The sequence below is a fragment of the Glandiceps talaboti genome, chromosome 10, assembly GCF_964340395.1.
Source record: "Glandiceps talaboti chromosome 10, keGlaTala1.1, whole genome shotgun sequence".
Taxonomy (NCBI): domain Eukaryota; kingdom Metazoa; phylum Hemichordata; class Enteropneusta; family Spengelidae; genus Glandiceps; species Glandiceps talaboti.
In genome coordinates, this window is record NC_135558.1 from 34800 (window position 1) to 59031 (window position 24232).

At 34.9% G+C, this 24232-nt stretch overlaps 1 protein-coding gene across 1 annotated transcript in view; it reads left to right on the plus strand.

Annotated features, from left to right (window-relative positions):
* Positions 1-24232, plus strand: part of LOC144441217 (uncharacterized) — a 36267-nt gene that overhangs the window by 4965 nt on the left and 7070 nt on the right. Inside the window, 15 exon segments of the mRNA XM_078130776.1 lie at positions 1371-1439; positions 1993-2077; positions 2797-2858; positions 5953-6093; positions 6562-6643; positions 7208-7296; positions 9952-10338; positions 11355-11449; positions 12895-12957; positions 13502-13590; positions 15479-15560; positions 16833-17021; positions 17710-17853; positions 18137-18230; positions 18873-19024. Of these exon segments, the coding sequence (XP_077986902.1) occupies positions 1371-1439; positions 1993-2077; positions 2797-2858; positions 5953-6093; positions 6562-6643; positions 7208-7296; positions 9952-10338; positions 11355-11449; positions 12895-12957; positions 13502-13590; positions 15479-15560; positions 16833-17021; positions 17710-17853; positions 18137-18230; positions 18873-19024 (1823 nt within the window).

The following is a 24232-nucleotide window of genomic DNA, read 5'->3' on the forward strand; positions in this document are numbered from 1 at the left end:
ATGTGTAGGGCCAACACCATATTGTCAAATATGATCATAACTTTGGCAGTATAATGTGTAGGGCCAACACCATATTGTCAAATATGATCATAACTTTGTCAGTATAATGTGTAGGGCCAACACCATATTGTCAAATATGATCATAACTTTGTCAGTATAATCATCAGGCCTACACCATATTGTCAAATATGATCATAACTTTGTCAGTATAATGTGTAGGGCCAACACCATATTGTCAAATATGAGCATAACTTTGGCAGTATAATGTGTAGGGCCTACACCATATTGTCAAATATGATCATAACTTTGTCAGTATAATGTGTAGGGCCAACACCATATTGTCAAATATGATCATAACTTTGTCAGTATAATGTGTAGGGCCTACACCATATTGTCAAATATGAGCATAACTTTGGCAGTATAATGTGTAGGGCCTACACCATATTGTCAAATATGAGCATCCTTTTAAGACCTTGACATTTGACATTGAAAGTCCTCGTCATTGTCAAATAGCCAAATTTTGGTAATCTTCATAGCTTTTTGAATCAAGCATTCCAAGTGACGATGACATTTAATCATGAAATTGTGTTGACTGTGAGGCATACACACATCACTTAATTTCACGACCTTGACCTGTATAGCAAAATGATGGCCATAATTGTGATGAAACAGCACATTTTGATTGTTATCACCAAATGTTTGATACATATGGATACCAGTGTCTACCCTTACATTATCAGTGATGAGCTTTCTGAGACATTGACCATGACCTTAACAAACAATTTCAAGGTGAAGAAGTTGAATATACAAATTAATTAATTAACAGCTATAAATAACTTCACATTTTAATTAAGGATGTTACACTGTTAGTCAATCTGATTAAAATCTGATGTGGTAAAAGCGGCTAGATGCCCTTATTTACTTCTATATGTACATCATTTTGTGTCGTTTGTTTTGTTTCAAATGATCGCTGCCATCCCACATCTGAACCTGTGTAATAGACAATCACGTTTGAATCTCGCGCTTTCGATTGGCCAATCAGTAGGAGTGTTACATTGGCAGCTGCACACACTAGAGAAATTGAAGTGTGCTGATTGGTTGTGAAAACCTTACAATATTGTCAACGTTCAATGGGATTGTCTATTACACAGGTTCAGATGTGGGAAGGCGGTGATCACTCCGACAAAACAAACAACACAAAATGATGGAAATAGAGGTAAATAAAGGTATCTAGCCACTTTCACCACATCAGATTTTAATCAGACTGACTGTTAGTGAAGTTTTCTGAAACTAACAAACAACTGATTTCTGTAAACACTGCTACAGTAACTTTGAAAATAATTCATTGTCAACTCTGTTTTCACCTCTAGAAATGTGGCAAGCTAACATCAATGGAACAACATCAAGTAGGACATCAGCAGTCACCTACTGTACTACAGGTATTTACAGATCATGTATTGTGTATTGAGTATGCAACTAAACACTATCTTTTATGTACCTTGCATTAAATACAGTAACTTTGTTTCCAGAAAAACTATTCATTTGTGTTGAGACATCTTGAACCATGTTTTACCATCAATATATTCACTATATAGAGCATTTACTTCTTGAGTTGGTACAAATGTTGCTGACAGTATCAGTGATGACCGATGCATTAACTCTGTACAAATAACATCAATCCTCTTATAGGGGTAAAACTGTCCCACAGGGTGATAACACAAAAAGATGAGATAATTAGAGCTACTGGGGTGTAACTTGTCAGGAAACTTTTACAGAGAAAAGTATATATTTTGAAGCATTTCCCATCTTCCAATTTTTGTTGTCCTATAGTGGGTTGCATACATTTTGAAGTAATAACAAATGTACTGTAATTATGTCAATTATGTCCCAAATATGTGTTAATGTATTCAAACAGGACAAGCTATACATGTACATTATTATGGATGTCAGTGTCTAAATCATGTACACGGATGTACGTATGTGTTCTTATAGGACAAGCTGTACATTATTGTTGATACCAATGTCTTAATCAGTCATTTGAAGTTCCTTGATGAATTCAAAGACCATTCTTTTAAAGGTAGGTTGTTAAATTTGGATACACTAGTGGGTGATATTTGACTGGCAGTAAACATGTATTATTATTCTAGGTTATTTGCTTCAGAACCCAAGTACATAACCATGGTGGTTAGGGGAGCCATACAAACAAGTCCTCAAACTTGAGTCGTATGGCAGCAAGAAAGGCACATTAGCAAGGAAAGACATATGACCACAGGATTTAGGGAGAGCATTACAAATGACTCCACAGATTTGTACACAATTGTACATGAGCCTACAAACTCATATGCTGGAAACAAGTAATTATACAGTGCTAAGATCACAATATTGATTTGCAGAATGGTCATTATAGCATACATAAAGGGCTAATTTTCAATCTTGGGTCAGTGCCTTGATGCTTCCCAAAGTGTATCAAAAAAAAACAATTATGGGCACATTCCCCAAAACACAGCTATTTTCAGGTGACAGATTTCTTTCCTGTATCTTCGTAATACCATATAGTTTAACATTGGGAGATAAAAAAATCTGTAATAATACGCTCTAAAATGACAGTTTCATAGGACACTGTATGAGCTCTGTGAGAGTGTTTAAAGTCATCTAGCATAGTGAGTGCCATCTTAATCTGACCCCTTTTTATAAACTACTCAGTGTGCCAGCGCCATAACACATGATCTGATCAGTGAAGTCTATAGTTCTATGATAAATTATGTATTGAAGTATATCTTGTTTTACCCTTGTCAGGATGTGGAAAACCAGTTCTTGTCATACCATGGGTTGTCATGCAGGAATTGGATTCACTCAAGGTAATCCAGGATTTTCAAATCATTTTACCGTAAAGTAGCATTCTGCAATAAACCACCCCCTGGGTATGGTATAGGTAGCCCTAGGTTTTGACCATTTGATCATTGATGACATATACACATGAGCATAAGCGAATGCATATATGATTACTGGAATGATTACTGGAATCTTCAGGGAAATGAATAAGCCCGTAACCACTGGTAGCCAGTTCGAATAAATATTTTTCACGACAACACGCTGACGTCTGTTGGATAAAAAGTTATTGATTTTAACAGAGACCCTCCAAATCCATATTTGTATAGTTTAAGCATAAGCCTTCTATGGGCACTGTATCTAAGGCCTTTTGGAAATCAAAATAAATTACATCTACTTGAGCCCCATTGTCTATAGCCAAAGACCAGTCTTCTAATACCAACAAGTTCAACAACAGCTGTAGAACTGTACCACAATCGAAGATACATGAAATATTGGCCTCTTTCCAAGCACTTGGGACTTCTCCACTTCTAATCCACTTCTGGAAAATCATGAACAAAGGTTCACAAATTTCATTAACAACTTCCCTTAGAAATCTTGGGTGAAAATCGTCAGGACCAGCTGATTTGGACATATCTAATGCCAACAGGTGGTTTTGTACATCTTCCACAGTAAATAGAGTCAACTGGTCAAAAGCAAGAGGTATACCATATTATACCAGTATATTGAAATTTGCAACAAAACTTTTCAAAATCGTAAAACAAACTGTACTTCAGAATGAGAAATGAAGGGAAGTGTAGGTATAGATTGGCCCAAAGACAAAGTCACCTAATTTACAAATAAACAATAAATAGTTTAATACTGTGCAGCATATATATAATGTAGTTTTGCCTTTTACAGTGGCAAGTTCATTTGTGAATGGTCTGAAGTTAGATTTGTTTTGTGATGGATTTATGTACATGATCTGCCTCACTGTGTCTGCATTTTTTGAGCCAAGAACAATGCTGTAGGCTTATGCTGAGCCACTCTAAGGTGATGGTTTTGAGTAAACATTGGACAATTCTAGGGCTTCGGTTATCTTATTCATTTCCTCCAGCTTGGGAAAATATTAGCATTCAACATGGATGACTTAGTGTTGTGTAGGCAATTGATGGTATGGATGTGGCAGTCATGATGGCTGTAGACAACAGTGATCAAAAGATGAGAATAATATTCTCATTCAGGGCCACTTAGAGTTGCACTAACTGTGCATATATCATTATTTTAGTTTGATGTCTTGACGAATCAGATCTCTCAATTTGCACCATCAATATACGGGTATAATATGATCATGTTTTTATCACCGAGCTCAATTTTGTAAAAGTCTTTGAAATGGAGCTTTAATTTTCATTTCCCAATTCTGTTTAAAGATCAAGAAGGAAACAGAAAAGCAACATGTATTGTTAACATTAGAATTTTTTATTTGATTTGATTACTAATTTTCTTCTCATTACAGAATAGAAAGAAAGGTAGAGTGGATATGGTAAGTAAAGACTTAATATTCATTATTATAAATCATAACATATCAAATGAAAGGTAGAGTGGATATGGTAAGTAATGAATTAATAGTTATTATTATAAATCATATCTTATCAAATGAAAGGTAGAGTGGATATGGTAAGTAAAGACTTAATATTCATTATTATAAACCATAACTTATCAAATGAAAGGTAGAGTGGATATGGTAAATAAAGACTTAATATTCATTATTATAAACCATAACTTATCAAATGAAAGGTAGAGTGGATATGGTAAGTAAAGACTTAATATTCATTATTATAAATCATAACTTATCAAATGAAAGGTAGAGTGGATATGGTAAGTAATGACTTAATAGTCAAATCATAACTTATCAAATGAAAGGTAGAGTGGATATGGTAAGTAAAGACTTAATAGTCAAATCATAATTTATCAAATGAAAGGTAGAGTGGATATGGTAAGTAATGACTTAATAGTCAAATCATAACTTATCAAATGAAAGGTAGAGTGGATATGGTAAGTAAAGACTTAATAGTCAAATCATAACTTATCAAATGAAAGGTAGAGTGGATATGGTAAGTAAAGACTTAATATTCATTATTATAAATCATATCTTATCAAATGAAAGGTAGAGTGGATATGGTAAGTAATGACTTACTAGTTATTATTATAAGTATGCAAATATACCTAACAACATGACTATGCCCATAGCAACAGCCAATGATCGCATATATTGCAAAGACAACAACAGGGTTAGATAGGCAACTGGATAGTCATTCAGCAAATGAACACCTATACCTAGCATGGATCAGCATGTTGATATTTACATTTTTAAAAACTGTACAGTTGTGCTACAATGCCATTTGCACTATTTTTTTAAGTTTTGTAAAGGAAAATGTCTTCTACTATAAGGTCGTGAGACATTGTATAGTAATGGTGGTTTATATTAAACCAACAAAACAACAAGTTAAAATTGATTTAGAAATATAACACCAGATTTTCAAATCATCACTTTATTACATGGCATCTTGTAGGGAAAAGATGTTTTCAAAGAGGACGTAAACAATAAACAAAAACAAGTATTTGTATACAAATATGGCTAATTTCAAGCACCTGTGTGTATATCTCTCTCCTGGGTAAATTCATTTGCCAACAAATCCTACAGTTTCAGCAATATGCGGACAATAACAAACAATACCTCAAAAACTGATGATCTTCCCATGCTGCAAATTCAAAACACTGCCTGATCTAGTAGACAATGTCACAAATGGGTCATATTGTTTCATATGATTAGTATTGCGATTAAGAGGTACATCATGTATAATACCTATAGAATTTTGAATTCCAACAATGTGTGGACCAAAAATCTATGGTTTTGCAGTCATGGGAGGCATTCAGTTGAAATCTGGTTTTGGATTAGATTTGAAATAGTTCAGTCATGACCCAAATTACCTTTTTTTTTGCATCAGTGATGATACTGAGTACACTGGCTTGATACCATATTTAAAGAAATTTGGTACAGACCGAAATTTATTTGTTTGTCAACCAACTTGTAGATTTGTGGTGATACTAGTGTTGTTTGTACTTCCTATGTAGCAAATACAGATTCATATTTGTACATAATTATTTTCACTTTTCAATTTACAGACAGTTGATATAAGCCAGAAAGCCAGACAAGCTGTCACATTTCTACATAGTTGTTTGCAGAATGGACATCCCAGGATCAAAGGACAGTCTATGATGGAGGTAACATATATTTGTTTTTAAGTGTTTACAAGTGCAACAGCCTATATTGTATATGCAATAAATCAGAAGAAGCTATTGTCTATAAGCCACTCTCTGGAATGTCATTCCCCCCCCCCCTCCCTCTCTCTCCCTCTCTCTCTCTCAGAGGTAATTTCAACCAAATAGACACAAAAATGAGATAATATTGAATGTCACTAAATTTGTTCCTCAACATTATCATATTTGACTGAATGACAGTCACATTTGTAGTAATTTATCAATTAATAGCATAAATCATGCCATTATCCTATGCTGACATTAAACTGATAACACTTGTTAAAACTGTCGACAGAAAATATCATTATGTTACATTAAACATTTCTATTGTTCATGATAAACAATCATACAATTGCATTCACATAATGGAATATGGTGAAAATCACTGCAAGTTTTAATGAGACACTGAATTTGTACATGTATATGTTACAGGCATCAGTTAAAGTGAAATCCCTAAAGACAGAATCAAATGATGACAGAGTATTGCAGTGTTGTTTACAGTATCAAGAAAAAGGTAAGGGAAAAAAAGAGGGATTCAGTTTTTGCTTCAAAAGTAAAACAAATTTATAAACTTTTACTCAAGTGAATTAAAAATATATTATTACGCATTTACTAATTATATCTTATTTAAAGTAGACTTGGTCGTACTAGTATTTTCTTAACATCGTTTCGTGCCTTCTACAGCCTTAAAAATAATCTTGTGTTAGTATTGTTGGTGGCACGTGTCAAAAGGTGGTTATATATTTTTAGGCCCCACCAGACATCGCCCAGAGGCGGCCTATATGTTGGCTTCTGGCCATGCGTGCAGGCATACGTGCATGTGTGTGTTCACCCACATATCTCTGGCATGCACTAACTGATTCTGGGCTGGCTATGTCTTTGATTGAATGCTTGTTATACTTTTATATTGCTGTGTATATCATAAGTCAGTTAAAGTTACAGTGAGTGTTACTATGTTGCAGTATAATAATAATATATCAAGTTATATATCAAAACCATCTTTTGACAGAGGAGAGCACATCATAACATACAAACTTGTAAATGTTATTTGCATTTTTGTTGTCCATGTTTTTTGTAGTGCCAGGTACAACAGTGGTACTGTTCAGTGGTGACAAAAATCTGTGCAATAAAGCTATTGTTTCAAATGTACCAGCTTTAACAAAAGAGGTGAGCACCATTGTCAGAGGATTCTTATAGAGTCGATATAATTAGTTGTCTTTTATAAGAGAGCTTAGAATAATTATTTTCAAGACTTAATGTTTTGTGATGTTTACTCATTGCTTATCAATCTACTCCTCAGTGTTGAAAACAACCAGTGGTGGAGGATATTGAGGAATTTCAGTAACAGAATTCTACCTAAGTGTTGCTCATGCAGTCTTATCAATGACTTATTTTTCTCTGTAATTAAGTTCTCCCTGTAATATTGGCAAACTATTTCACTCCGGGCCAGACTCTTGCATTTCATTTACAGACCATGGAGCTCTGGTCTTCCCTTATGCTTCCATGTTCAGACCATAGACCCTCCACCAACATCAGACAGTTCTTGAGTGCTAAACTTTGCTTCAGTTTGCAAATTGAAATAACATGCCTCTCTTTTGAAGTGTGTTCAGGGCAGAGCCAATCAAATGACCAAATTGACTGGAGACCATATGGAACCATTCTTTGATATTACAATGTTACACAATGAATATAACATACAGTTCACAGATGTTATCCTGTTTTAACCAATTGTGATAAGCCAGTGAAAATGTTAATGCTTCACATATACAAAGCTTTGTCCGTCTCCCAACATTTGCTGAAAAGACACTGACCTTGGAAAGATTCAGTATTGTTCAGCAGCTAATGAGCCAGGTATAAGCCATGGCCTGGTCACAGCCAAAGTCAAATGTATATATACTGCAACAAATCCTAAAAATGCCACATAAAACAGTCAACTGTGTAACTCTGCTAATATTTTTGTAATTTAGTATGTTCATTTAGAGAAAACTAGGCACACAACTCCCATTTAGTATTATAGGTACATCTTCGATACAATATAAGTGGCTGCAAAATTCTGAAGTGGCTACAATGCAATGTTACAGTATCATCCAATTGATAAACAAAGAGCAAACATCATTACAAATATCCACACACACACACGCACATACACACACACACAACACACACGTGCACACACGTGCATGAATGCACTACACCTATTAGTACGAATTAAACTATAGTCTCAAGTTTCAATCATTGCAATGAAGCAGTGTGCTTGCAATGTAAATGTTTGGGGCACTGACTTGGCTCAGTACAATATAGTAATTGGTGATAAATCTAAATTTAACATTGTTCCAGTCAACAAAAACATTCAAAACTTTAATTGCGATTAGTTGTACATTATGTGATATTTGCAGTACATTTTTGTTGGAGTTCCAGCTATCTAATGTGTACATGTACACATTAATTGGTCTTGCATTTGAACATTACGTGTTCATGACACCCCAGCCCATTGTTAAAATAAAATATGCCAATTTATACACATTGATGGGTTTAAGCAAGACTTGTATTATGCATATAGTTTACTGCAACCTGTTTACTGCACTGTTGAGATATATTGTTAGCTGGTCGTACCTCCTAGCCTTCACTGTTGAGATACATTGTTTGCTGGTCATACCTCCTAGCCTTCACTGTTGAGATATATTGTTAGCTGGTCATACCTCCTAGCCTTCACTGTTAAGATATATTGTTAGCTGGTCGTACCTCCTAGCCTTCACTGTTGGGATATATTGTTAGCTGGTTGTACCTCCTAGCCTTCACTGTTGAAATATATTGTTAGCTGGTTGTACCTCCTAGCCTTCACTGTTGAGATAAATTGTTAGCTGGTTGTACCTCCTAGTCTTCACTGTTGAGATACATTGTTAGCTGGTTGTACCTCCTAGCCTTCACTGTTGAGATACATTGTTAGCTGGTTGTACCTCCTAGCCTTCACTGTTGAGATATATTGTTAGCTGGTTGTACCTCCTGGTCTTCACTGTTGAGATACATTGTTAGCTGGTTGTACCTCCTAACCTTCACTGTTGAGATACATTGTTAGCTGGTTGTACCTCCTAGCCTTCACTGTTGAGATACATTGTTAGCTGGTTGTACCTCCTAGCATTCACTGTTGAGATACATTGTTAGCTGGTTGTACCTCCTAGCCTTCACTGTTGAGATACATTGTTAGCTGGTTGTACCTCCTAGCCTTCACTGTTGAGATACATTGTTAGCTGGTTGTACCTCCTAGCATTCACTGTTGAGATACATTGTTAGCTGGTTGTACCTCCTAGCCTTCACTGTTGAGATACATTGTTAGCTGGTTGTACCTCCTAGCCTTCACTGTTGAGATACATTGTTAGCTGGTTGTACCTCCTAGCCTTCACTGTTGAGATACATTGTTAGCTGGTTGTACCTCCTAGCCTTCACTGTTGAGATACATTGTTAGCTGGTTGTACCTCCTAGCCTTCACTGTTGAGATACATTGTTAGCTGGTTGTACCTCCTAGCCTTCACTGTTGAGATACATTGTTAGCTGGTTGTACCTCCTAGCATTCACTGTTGAGATACATTGTTAGCTGGTTGTACCTCCTAGCCTTCACTGTTGAGATACATTGTTAGCTGGTTGTACCTCCTAGCCTTCACTGTTGAGATACATTGCTAGCTGGTTGTATCTCCCAGCCCTCATAATCAACAAGGACTAGGAGATACGGTTAGCTAATGATGTATCTCAACAGTGCAGTAAACAGCAATATACATATTACTAGAGAATTTAGAAATTAAGTACATATTGATTTCTTGACTTCAGGGTTTACTCAGGGGTATAAGAGATCTATTTGAGGATGTTTATCCAAATTCAAGTTCATCTGTTCCACCTCTGCAACCAGTCAGTTATGATGCCCCACCTTTGCCATCAGCTAGTTATACAGCACTACAATCAGCCTGTAACATTGTGCCTCCACCTGTCAAAATGTCAGTGCCTTCTCAAGTCAGAACTATTGTGGCTCCACAAGTTAAAATTCACACACGAAGACCTGCCAGTGCTGCAATCACTCCTCCACCTGAAACTGTAGTGACTTCTGCAATTAGCACAGCAGTAACTCCTCCAGTCAAAACTGTAGTGTCTTCTACAGCCAGTACATCAGAAATCAACAAAAGTGAAAAACTGATGGCAAGAACAAAACAAAAAGAAGTGGTAAGTGATATCAAGTTTGTTAAACTTTATCGTTTAATAATAATAATTATTATTATTAAGATCACAGATTGGTTGAGTACTTTCAGCATAACTGACATGAGGCGGCTGTAGCCCATGATACTATAAAAGTGTGTGTGTGTGTGTGTGTGTGTGTGTGTGTGTGTGTTTATGTGTTAAGTGTGGGTGTTTATGTGATAAGTGCAATGTGATACAACAAACAAAAATTATGGCTGTTCATGAAAAAATAACCTTGCATATCTGCAGGGCTGTCGACCAATGGGAATGCAAGATTGGTGACCGGTAACATATAACTTTGGTTATCTAGGATGGGATTGTGCAGAGCAAAGCAATGTTTCTGCAAAGTTCAAGAAAGATTGGCATTTTGCAAGAATGTATCTTACAAATTATGAAAACTTGGGAATGCAATTGGGGCATTGACAACTTTATTAATATTTTCTTAAGGACAAAGTATTATACATGTATAAATTGACAGACATGTATATCACAATTCAAATCAACCAGCCACTGAACAGCATGTTGCTGGTTTCACATACCATGTCATTTCCTAGTGCCTTCCAGTCAGCTGACAACCACATAGCAATCACATAACAGCAGTTGCGTCAACTGACAGCAGTTGCTGGTTTCACATACCATGTCATTTCCTAGTGCCTTCCAGTCAGCTGACAACCACATAGCAATCACATAACAGCAGTTGCTAGTTTTACATACCATGTCATTTCCTAGTGCCTTCCAGTCAGCTGACAACCACATATCATTCACATGATAGCAGGTGCTGGTTTTACATACCATGTCATTTCCTAGTGCCTTCTGGTCAGTTGACACACAGCAGTTGCAGGTTTCACACACCATAGTGCTGTTCAGTTAGCCAACAGCCTTATCAGTCACAAGACGCTAAAGGTCACTATTTTCTCACTTCTCATTTGCGTTTTCTTCTTTTCCCCAAGATGTACATACATTAGTTAATATTATTTTTGTTGTTTTCAATACTATTTTAGGCTGATGACATTCTGTGCAGGTTCAAGACAGTACTAAGGGATTCTTTGTCTGTTGTCTTGGAAACAGAAATGAAGATTATTTATAAAGATTTATGGTAAGTGGAACATCAACCGGGTCTTTTCTATACAGAATACTGTATGAAATTATTAGTCCGGGGACTATTAGAATGGGTTCCAACTGTCCATCCATCCATCCGTTATTTGTCATTTCTTAGACAAGAAATATCCAATTTCATTTGACTTTGCACAAAGGTGACATATTTTATGGAACATGTGCACATCCCTTTGTTTTGCAACATATGTAAGTTTGAGTGAATGGCAACCATATTGTATTTAAAAATCCATTTTACTGCAAAACTCAAAAACTATAAAAACATGGAGACTCCATTCAATTGTGTATCCAAATATAATCGGATACAGACCATCTTTTCAGATGCTGATCTGTGACCTTGATCTTTGGGGTCAGTTACCAAAATTAAGGTATTTCTTGCATATTACAGATACTTTGTAGTATTTAAATAATATAAATTTCTATTATTAAAATCATGTACCCATGTAATATAGGAGAAGAGAAATCTATTCTTATGGGGCTCGTAAGTTTTCACTGAATGGTAGCCATACATGTATATGTAGTGAAAAACAAGACTTCATGCTTGATATACTCAAAAACTGAACTAGAGACTTTATTCAAGTGTATATTATAACCAAATATTGTCAGGTGTAAGCTTTCTTGTAAGACCTTGACTGTTGACTTTGACCTAGTCCATCATGGTCACTTATCAAAATAAAGTTAAGTCTTGCTTATGCAGATACTTGGTTGTATTTAAGTGTTACCAATATTATGTAAAATCTTGTACACAGGTAATGAAGAACAAGGGAGATACACACATGCAAACTGGTGCTCAAAACACTTTTTTAAAACTAAATTACAGCCATATTGGGTGTAAAAATCAACAATTTGTGCAACAGCTCTAGAACCGTAGGACATAGAGACTTTAAGTGCCTATTCCTATAGCATAAAGTGTTATATGTGTAGGTAAAATTTAAAAAATTGTGTGTTTCCAATAGCCTGACTGACCCTAGTTTAAACCGAAGATCCTAAACATTTGTTTAAATATTTAAGAAAAAAGATAAGAAATTCTTGTCTTCTTGACCTTCATGCATGTCTGTTTTTTCCCTAGTGATGCCTGTACTATTTCATCAAAGTATCACAGAAGGGGTATGCTGACAGTCATTTTGTTTGGTTTTGGGTGAAAGCAATATTTTACAAATATGAAGACAATTATAATAAATAAATAAAAAAATAAAAAACATGTAGTTGCTTGATAAACAAATAAGGTCACAAATGGTCAAACTAATTTGGAAATTTGTGTGATAGTTGGTAGCTATGTACCTATATTAGGGACGTTCACATTATAAATTATTCAAGGCAATGTTATATGATCAATGTCATGCACGTTAGAAATGAAATTCTGTCAATAATTTTCAATAATTGATTAATTAATTAACACAGAATATATGTTTTTCACACTTTTGAAAGGTATGACATTGTGTACAGAAAACCCCCATGGACACTAAGAGATGTCTTGGAATGTTTCAACAAGTAAGTCATTTTGGTAAATAAAGTATTCTAATCAATTCTAATCCCAGAGGGAAGTAATTCAAAAAGGTTATGTGCTGGATGTGACACATCCATAATGATTTTTGTCAGATAAACGAACATAATACAGTGACTTTATAGTAGAGGATAAATCCTGTCCAGTGATTTTGGCAGCAGTTTTGATGATTCTCTCAAAGCTAGTCTTTTCCCATTATGTGGACCTGCCTATACCTAGTTTGAGCTGTGTTTGAAGTTAGCCTTTCAATAGTTGTATCATCAGCAAACTTGAGGATTTTTACTTATTTGTCATGTGATACACAGTCATGTGATACACAGTCATGTGATACATAGTCATGTGTAAACAGAGAATACAGCAAGAGTCACAAAACACATCTTTGTTGTGCACTGATATTCAATATTATTGATTTATTCCCAAGATTTTAAGGCCTGTCTAACAAAAAGGTCTAGAACCCACCAACATATTGTGAATGATCGATTTGGGGTGAGTGAAAATAAGTTCAATATCTTTCTCTCTTGTTTTTCACAGACATTGGTTTGCCGTGTTTGGAATGGTCACAGATAGAGGCAGCAAGCAATATGTAGAAAAGCTGATACTACTTGCCAGACGCAAGACGAGTATGTTAATGTTTACTGTATTTATTAGATATATTTCTTCTAGGGCTTCACACTAGACAGTTTCATCCACTCTAGGACCACTCTTAGTTTTAGTTTGACCTAAATAGTACTGTGTGAAGGTGTTAGGACGTCAAAGCCTGACTTAGTTTAGTCTGGACCAAAAATGCTGTCAAAGCCCAGACTAAAATTTAGACCAGAACTGATTAATCAATGTGAAGGCATTTAGAGTGACCTAGGTCCCAAATCATGCCCTCACTTGTGACCTCTCTGCAGTTGAGTGTTTTCAGTGCAAGAGCTCAGTACAGTTATCAAAGTTAAAACAACTTCTTCCTAGCAGTTCATGCTACAATGATGGAACCAAATCATCCAATTCACAGTCATTATTGAAGGTGCACTGGCCATCAATAATAATAGAAATATTAGATTATACCGCCATCATCTCAATTGCTGCCTTGCTTCTTCATCAAACATTTTATGAATACGTCTTAATCTGTTCAAATGCCTCCAGTGGAACAAATTCAATCTTCTAATGCATGAAAAATGCATGAGCAACAGAAAGAGTACAGTCAGTATATTGTCAAAGTCATCCTGTTTGGGCCATAGTAAGGGGAGATGGAACTGTGACTTTGGAATGTTACATCACACTAACGTTGGGTCCACTATTTCACAAATCAAATCTGAGAGTGGACTAAATGCTCACTTATTGGATTAGTGATTTGGGTCGGGCTAAGACCACTGGTTTTGCAGTGTGAAGCCTCCTTTCTACTATTAGATTAGATTAGACTAGACTAGACTAGACTCGATTATATTATTGACCATACAAAACATTCTAGAGGGAAGGGAAAAATTTTGTCCTGGGTATAATGAGTCAATGAATTTTTTTTTTGCATATTAAATGTGCAGATAATTCAACATAAACGCAGTGATTCTATACCAGTTAATTCATAGCCAATAACTTAGGTGGCAGTTCTGAATAATTACCATGATTTAATATGTAATGCAAAGATTTACACTTTTAATGTTTTCTTCAGTCTATCATTGAGAAGAAATCATCTAGGCGACTTTGTGTGTAAACTTATACATGTATTATTTATAGTTCTTGATACCTGCAATAACTTTTAACTCATGCAAAACTGAACAAGATGGTACATGCAGTCTAAGAGTTATTCTTACCCATAGTTTAATATATGTAAGTTTATGAAAACTTGGGCTGGGTTAGCCCTCAAATTAGATGGAAGCACCAACTGGCAACCCTTGTCTACAAATCCGTAACAGGTAATGCACCTAGTTACCTCAGTGAAATGTTCAATCTTTCCAACAAAATTAATCTTCATAACACAAGACAGGCCAGTAAAGGTAACATATGCATCCCTACAGTTAAAACTGAATATGGGAAACGGGCATTTCACTATAGTGGTGCTGTTCTATGGAACAATCTACCCCTATCCATAAGATCAGCTCCGAACTCATCGATATTTAAAAGACATCTGAATGTAGTCGTAATGTAATTGGATAACTTTTAAAGTACACTGTGCATCTGTAACTTTTTGTCCTGGTTTGTCCCTTTTGGGGATTTTTGTTGTTGTTTTCTGTGTGCGTAATCTTGCAACAGGTTTCATTGGGAGAACAGTGCTAATGCACTGAAATTGTGTCTGTATATGAAAGATTAATAAATAGATAAAAAGTGTGGTGTGGAGCAGAAGTCATTGTGTCAACCAGAAATGGAATGATCGTTATTTTCATGACATGCCTAAGACATAAATTTCTATTGCAGGTACTGAGACTTGCAAGATGGCTGTTTGTGTTTATTGATGAGATCAATATTTATGATTTATAATAAAATGGTATGCTTTCTTTTTATTCAAATGTTTATTTTGAAAAAAAACAGGCTTTGGGTTAAGTGTTCACCAAGTAAAAGAAGTGATCAGAGATGGATATGAGTTGCTGAGTGCATTGGAAAAAGGGTACAGGTAAGGAAACACAGAAGTCTAATGAAATGATGGCTGTAAGGGCTCCATGTTTAAAGGTCAGGGGGTCAATATTAGATTATTATCCGATATAAACTCTTTGTTAATCATATCGCCATGGGTCCCATTTCCACATACTGGCACAAATTGTATTAGAGGCAAGTGTCATGTTGTTGGAAACAGTATGACAAAAGTTATGAAGAGGTGATATCGGGTAATAACTGATTTATCATATGCCAGTGGCAAGGAATTCAAAGAGAATACATTGAAAAATAAAAAGAGCACAGCATTTCATGCAATGTGCATTATCTGGTGATATTCACATGTACAAAGTCTGCTGACCATGTCAACCTGCTTTGGGGAAATCTTTTAATGGTCGTCAACTTTCATCAGATTTCAGTATAACTGTCATAAGTATTTATGAAATACAAGTTTGGTAGTAGTGTAGGTTCTCTAAAGGTTTCAGAAAATGCTTTAATATGTTAATAAAACTATATGGTCATCTGCAAACATAACTTCTGTAGTACGTTAGTGTGGTATGTGTAGCGTACACATAATGGGTAGCCTACAGTCATGTCAGTGATACCATTGTGAAATGCATGTACTTACGATCATAAATAGTATCATTTGGGTATGGATATTTTCGTCAAAATTTCCCTGTTTCAAAAGATGTTTCAGTTTTGTGGTCGTATGCGATGACATCATTGATGAAGATCGGCCACCGTTTTTATAATATGGTTCTTTAAATACCAGGATTTGGATCTTAGGTTCTCTAGCATTATTGTTATCTTATCAGTCTCTATTTATAAGGATAGCAGGGATCATTCTTTTACTTTGGACCAATGTTGACTACAGCTCTGATAAACAACCAGTTTTCATACCTACATATTACTGGGTAACCCTAATACAGACTGGGCCTGTGTATTATAAATAGGATGATTTGCTGTCAGATTATGACTAAGGCCCAATACATCAAATAGTAGCTTTCAAACAGCACTCCTTATGGCCAAACTGTACAATTCTGTCTTTCTGATAATCTGAACATTGTATATTTATTGGAGGATAACAAAGTTCAGATTGTGCCATTGTGATTGTTGCCTCTAGACACTTAGACATTTACACAATGTACATTACACCTCCCCTAAGTACATGATGATGGTCTTTAGAACCATAACTCCTGCCACTTCAAAACTATCTCTCCCCCCACCCCCTGTACATGATGATGGTGTTTGTGAGCACAATGTTTGTAAATATACCAATTGTTATTCCTAACAGTTATAACCAGCTGTGTAGTGCAAAAGAAACCATAGAGAAACTACAGCAAGAATGCAAGACAAGTAATGCTGTAACAGTTGTCGACAAATCACCTGTATCAAAGCAAAAGAAAGTACATATGCAAACTGGAGGTCAAGGGCATGTATTAGAAGTATTTCAAGTGATATGGCAAGCCATTAACTATTATACGTAAGTTAGTACAGTCATTTGTGATTTACCCCATCAGTACAGCTGTATATATCCTAGCTAATCTGTAAGGTATGCCAACCCCTTTCAGGAGCAGGCCAGTAATGGCAGAATGGCGCAACATATCGTACAGTCTAAATATAGCCATACAGTAAAGAATTCACAGAAGTATATTCTGTTGTCAAAATATTACAAGACATATGTGTTTCATTTACATGAAATTGTGATTGAGAAATAATGTTCACAAACAGGGCAACCAACAAAGTCATTGACAGACTTAGACAAAGAGTATTATGTTGCCTCCACTTACATGTACAGGAGGTAAACATGGCTGTTTGGCCAATGCAACTTGCCAAACTTTGCACATCATTGTAAACCACAGCCTCTTTTCCAGCACCGTCCAAGTCACATCATAGTGTCACGGAAGAAATAACTGCTCTGATTTGGGAGAATGAACTTTGCAATGATACTGATGGAGCCTTCAACTCAAATGGGACACCTGTCAGTAAATGTAGTTTTAGATTATACCAAACAACCATTATCATGATTCACAAAATTCATGATGTATATTCAAGTTCAAGTTTTACTGTGGCTGATTCTGTATTCCTTAAACCTAAGGTTTGTATTGAATGCAATGGGTTCATTAGTTTTTAGTTTAGCTAAATGTTCACTTGTTATTTTTTTCTTTCAGTTCATTGATATTTGAAAATATTGGGTACTCAGATCCCTCCTTCCCACCAATAATGACAGATTTGAAGCCAAATAGAGCAGAAACAGTAGAGTTATTGTCAACTCTGTGTGTACAAGTAGAATTACTATCTACTGCACTTGTCAAGTAAGTAATAATCCAATGCCATTAAATTCATCAACAAAATGACAAGAATTTTACACTGCATTTATCATTCAAATTCTGTTTGGTAGGATTCATCAGATTTCCTGTTTTTGAAAGAGAAAAAATATGAAATACATTTGTCAGATAATGAGTACATATATAGTGTATGTCACTTTCCTTTCTTCAATTTCACGTCATTCTGTAGTGTTGAAAAATAGTTACATTGTTCATAGTTTAAATACATAAATTTCTTTATTTTCCTTATTCTTTATTTTTACTCTTTTAGTGTGTTGAATGTTCCTGTAACAGATCTCCAGCAAAGGGGGGACATCTTCATAATACTTTCTCAGGCACTCTATAGCTTTATACGAAATGTACAGGTAAGAGTTCAAATTTGATGCTATCTCTTTAAATAAAAAACTTGGAAAGACAACGTTGAAGTACTCATACCAGCATTGAACCTGCCCCCTGATAATTTATGATGTTAAGTCATTTCTTGCCAAGCTCGCTAATCCATTGAAACAATATTATATGTTCAATTATTGAATGACTCACTGAACATGGATTTATTTTACTTTGGAAAAGTAATTATATAATTACATGTACTTACAAATTAGTACATGCTTTGACCATGTTGTATCACTTACACTTTCAAAAATTTTTTTAGCATGACTGTTTTATTCTTATTTTACCACTTACAAATTGATAAAAGCTTTGACAAATGAATGTATGTACCTTCCATCACTTACAGGTTGATAAACGTTTTGACAACAATATTAAGGTCGTATCGTCTGTGCAATTGTATTGGGCAGATACAACCTTATTGCACTGATATGACAAATTGGGTCTGTTTTCCATCACTTACAAATTGATAAAAACTATGACCATATTGCACTTGTAAGTGTTTTCCATCACTTACATTTTGATAAGAAACTATGACCTTTTGCACTTGTACGTGTTTTCCATCACTTACATGTTGATAAAAACTGTGGCCATGACTGTATTTTTTCTATCACTTACAGGTTGACATTGATTGTCAGTTAACACCAGAAATGTTGTATGAGTGTTCTATACATGATGAGTACAGGAAGAGTTTACTAAATGGTCAAGGTCAGCTCACCTCAGTACTCAATAAACTCAAAGACAATGTTGCAAGTTTGACTATGTCGCAAAGGTAAAATACTATAGAACCCTGTTGTATAGACTAACAGACCATTAGTAACCAAACGTATTCAAAACTACAGGACACTGGTAATGTTGTGTAGTATCAGATGCAGTTAACAGAACATAGTTTACACAAGGCATTCAAAACTACAGGACACTGGTAATGTTGTGTAGTATCAGATGCAGTTAACAGAACATAGTTTACACAAGGCATTCAAAACTACAGGACACTGGTAATGTGTAGTATCTGATGCAGTTAACAGAACATAGTTTACACAAGGCATTCAAAACTACAGGACACTGGTAATGTGTAGTATTGGATGCAGTTAACAGAACATAGTTTACACAAGGCATTCAAAACTACAGGACACTGGTAATGTTGTGTAGTATCAGATGCAGTTAACAGAACATAGTTTACACAAGGCATTCAAAACTACAGGACACTGGTAATGTGTAGTATTGGATGCAGTTAACAGAACATAGTTTACACAAGGCATTCAAAACTACAGGACACTGGTAATGTTGTGTAGTATTGGATGCAGTTAACAGAACATAGTTTACACAAGGCATCTAAACTACAGGACACTGGTAATGTCGTGTAGTATTGGATGCAATAAATAGCTTAGTGACAGGACTAGTCAATGTCAAAGCTATGTCTTCATTTATTTTGTTACATTTCTGTCTTGGGAGAAAATAGTTTATTTTTATTTTTATTTTTGTTCAAAATATTTATATTATTATATCATATATTGTATTATATTAGAGTATATGAAGCATATCATGTATTTAAACTATTGTTATACATATTTACGAGATGGATATTTTAAAGGAAAAGGACACCTTGTGAATTCACTATATTTTGTTTAAAAGGTGGATGTTAAATGAGATAAAATATGTTCACTTCACTCATTTTCGCTTATGGAGTTGGCATTGATCTGAACTAAGTCAGAAGTGGCTTTTCATAGAAACAGTATGAATTCACAAGGTCTCCTTTCTCTGTAAGCCCAGTGAAGACTATAGGAATGATCCATGTCTGTCTTTGTGTTGATGCATCCATCCGTGACAGTCCATCTCTGACAACCAAGATTTGAGTTCAACCACAAAGATTGCTAGCTAATCATAGGACCTTTAGACATTGCTATGTATGATGTTATGAAATACCAAGATTGCTAGCTAATCATAGGACTTTTGGACATTGCTATGTATGATGTTATGAACATAGCAAGATTGCTAGCTAATCATAGGACCTTTGGACATTGCTATGTATGATGTTATGAACATAGCGGGATTGCTAGCTAATCATAGGACCTTTGGACATTGCTATGTATGATGTTATGAACATACCGAGATTGCTAGCTAATCATAGGACCTTTGGACATTGCTATGTATGATGTTATGAACATAGCAAGATTGCTAGCTAATCATAGGACCTTTAGACATTGCTATGTATGATGTTATGAACATAACAAGATTGCTAGCTAATCATAGGACCTTTGGACATTGCTATGTATGATGTTATGAACATAGCAAGATTGCTAGCTAATCATAGGACCTTTAGACATTGCTATGTATGATGTTATGAACATACCAAGACTGCTAGCTAATCATAGGACCTTTAGACATTGCTATGTATGATGTTATGAACATAGCGGGATTGCTAGCTAATCATAGGACCTTTAGACATTGCTATGTATGATGTTATGAACATAGCAAGACTGCTAGCTAATCATAGGACCTTTAGACATTGCTATGTTTGATGTTATGAACATAGCAAGATTGCTAGCTAATCATAGGACCTTTAGACATTGCTATGTATGATGTTATGAACATAGCAAGATTGCTAGCTAATCATAGGACCTTTAGACATTGCTATGTATGATGTTATGAACATAACAAGACTGCTAGCTAATCATAGGACCTTTAGACATTGCTATGTATGATGTTATGAGCATAGCAAGATTGCTAGCTAATCATAGGACCTTTAGACATTGCTATGTATGATGTTATGAACATACCAAGATTGCTAGCTAATCATAGGACCTTTAGACATTGCTATGTATGATGTTATGAACAGAGCGAGATTGCTAGCTAATCATAGGACCTTTGGACATTGCTATGTATGATGTTATGAACATAGCAAGATTGCTAGCTAATCATAGGACATTTAGACATTGCTATGTATGATGTTATGAGCATAGCAAGATTGCTAGCTAATCATAGGACCTTTAGACATTGCTATGTATGATGTTATGAACAGAGCGAGATTGCTAGCTAATCATAGGACCTTTTTTGTTGATACTAATTAGCAAAACATTTGCATGTCTTTGAATTGTTGTATGCCACTTACTAGTTATTATTTGCACTAGTGTTTGTCTTCTAGATGTTACAATTGATATGTGGCTCTATTTTGAGAATCTAATTTAGCTAAGCAGTTTTATAACCAGTAACAGTCTTTACCAAGCCTTTTTGTTTCAATATGACAAAGCAAAGGGAGACAATTGTAACATCGACTTTTTGTTATAAATTCTCAGGTGCACACAAGTCCTCATTTTTGTCTTGGTGCTATTTTTGCTTTTTCTCTTGTGTATATCAAAACTAAAGACATCCTTAAACTCAATAAAGATTTCTACATTGTTTCAAGCAATGTATTTGTTTGTTTGTTTGTTTGAAATTGGTAGATTTCATTTTTCAGAGATAATATTTAGTGTCATTTAAAGTATGAAATCAAGTTTAGCTATTAATAACTATCACCCAATTGCCAGGTGGTTTATAGATAATGTACAATAAATAACAAACACATTAAGTGTTATAACTATCACCCAATTGCCAGGTGGTTTATAGATAATGTACAATAAATAACAAACACATAAAGTGTTATAACTATCACCCAATTGCCAGGTGGTTTATAGATAATGTACAATAAATAACAAACACATTAAGTGTTATAACTATCACCCAATTGCCAGGTGGTTTATAGATAATGTACAATAAATAACAAACACATTAAGTGTTATAACTATCACCCAATTGCCAGGTGGTTTATAGATAATGTACAATAAATAACAAACACATTAAGTGTTATAACTATCACCCAATTGCCAGGTGGTTTATAGATAATGTACAATAAATAACAAACATATTAAGTGTTATAACTATCACCCAATTGCCAGGTGGTTTATAGATAATGTACAATAAATAACAAACACATTAAGTGTTATAACTATCACCCAATTGCCAGGTGGTTTATAGATAATGTACAATAAATAACAAACACATAAAGTGTTATAACTATCACCCAATTGCCAGGTGGTTTATAGATAATGTACAATACATAACAAACACATTAAGTCTTATAACTATCACCCAATTGCCAGGTGGTTTATAGATAATGTACAATAAATAACAAACACATTGAGTATTATAACTATCACCCAATTGCCTGGTGGTTTATAGATAATGTACAATAAATAACAAACATATTAAGTGTTATAACTATCACCCAATTGCCAGGTGGTTTATAGATAATGTACAATAAATAACAAACACATAAAGTGTTATAACTATCACCCAATTGCCAGGTGGAAATTTTTTACCAAGATATCCTTTTTATCACAACTGAACAGAGGTTCACTAGTGCTTTAGGCATCAAGAAATGTGTATGTCCATCTCTGTGTGTGTCTGTGTCATCGTTTTCACACAAATTGCAGGTTCAGTTCAAGCAAAATTTGGTACATATGGTTAGAACTAACTAGCTTTTGGTAAACTTCCTGTAAATGTTAATGGCAGTTTGCATAAATAAATGTTTAATTAGACCATGTCTTCATGATTTTTATTAATTATCTTAAGAATGCAATCTTCAGATTGATACATGTGTTGATAATAAAGCACGCCAGTTTGATGTAGTTTGTTGAGGGCCTTTTTTTTGTAATTTAATCAGCATTTGCATAATTAATTATTTTCATTAATTAGGCAATATCTAAAGAATACATGCTTATGATTTCATGTGATTCGTTACATACATTGATAATAACAAAGTGTAGTTGTCTTATAGAGCTTGGGATATATATCTTGATGATTCAAGTGCATAATTAATGATTTTCGGTAATTAGGCAATATTATGCAAGCTTCAAATTTCATATATTTTTGGTTAATTAATTTGGCAATTAATAGGTATATCGTGTATGATAGCTATGGCTCAGAATTTTACATTCCAACAATTACTTAGTCTAGTTCCTATTCGCCATTGTTACAATTTACACCTTCACTCATTCACTGGACAAAGAAAATGTCTTTTCTAGAGTACAACATATAGACAGAAATTAATATTCTCATGGCACATTGAGGGCGTTGTAGGGAGCTGTAAAGCAGTGGTGAAGGACTTTTCATTTTTAAACACAACTGAACTGATAAGGTTCATTAGTGCTATAGGCATGGCAAAGTCTGTGTGTGTGTGTGTGTGTGTGTGTGTGTGTGTGTGTGTGTGTGTGTGTGTGTGTGTGTGTGTGAGTCAAAAACTTAAAGTCAAAAACGACTGGACCCATTGCCATGATATATGGTGGGTATATTACCTTGGGTGTCTAGTTGGGAAATTGTGCCGAGTGCTTTGAGACCGCGCATGTTATGTGTGTCTCGAGCGTGTCATAGAAGTCTCGTATTGTTCAAATCAAAATGATCTTACCACCGGAGTGTGGTTTGTGTAAAAAAATGTGTGATTTGGTCACAATACTTAAACTCCAAAACTACTTGATTGATCTGAAATTTGTTTGGAACATTCTTAGGTGTTTAGATTTAGAATTGTTTGTGACATGATGATCCCATCAGTGATATGCAAATTAGGTATACAAATGTGTCTTTTTGGTCAAAAATCTTTAATTCCAAAACTATTAAGCAGATTAGACTGAAATTTGGTAGAAACATTCTTTAGAGTGTTTATATTAAGAATTGTTCATGACATGATGATCCAATCAGTGATATGCAAAGTAGGGCTAAATATGATATTGAGTGGGATATAAAGATATTGAGTGCTTACACAAATGAGAGGAAATGTTGCAATCTCTGTTTTACTGAGAAACTGTATAATCAATGCTGACAAGAGCATGCTACTGCACAGAAAATCCAAATTAGTCTCCAAATGTCGCCATGAAAATAAATTTTCCTTGCCAACTATAGAAGTAAACCTCCGTAAGGAATAGTTTAGTCTGACCATCTTGTTACGCAA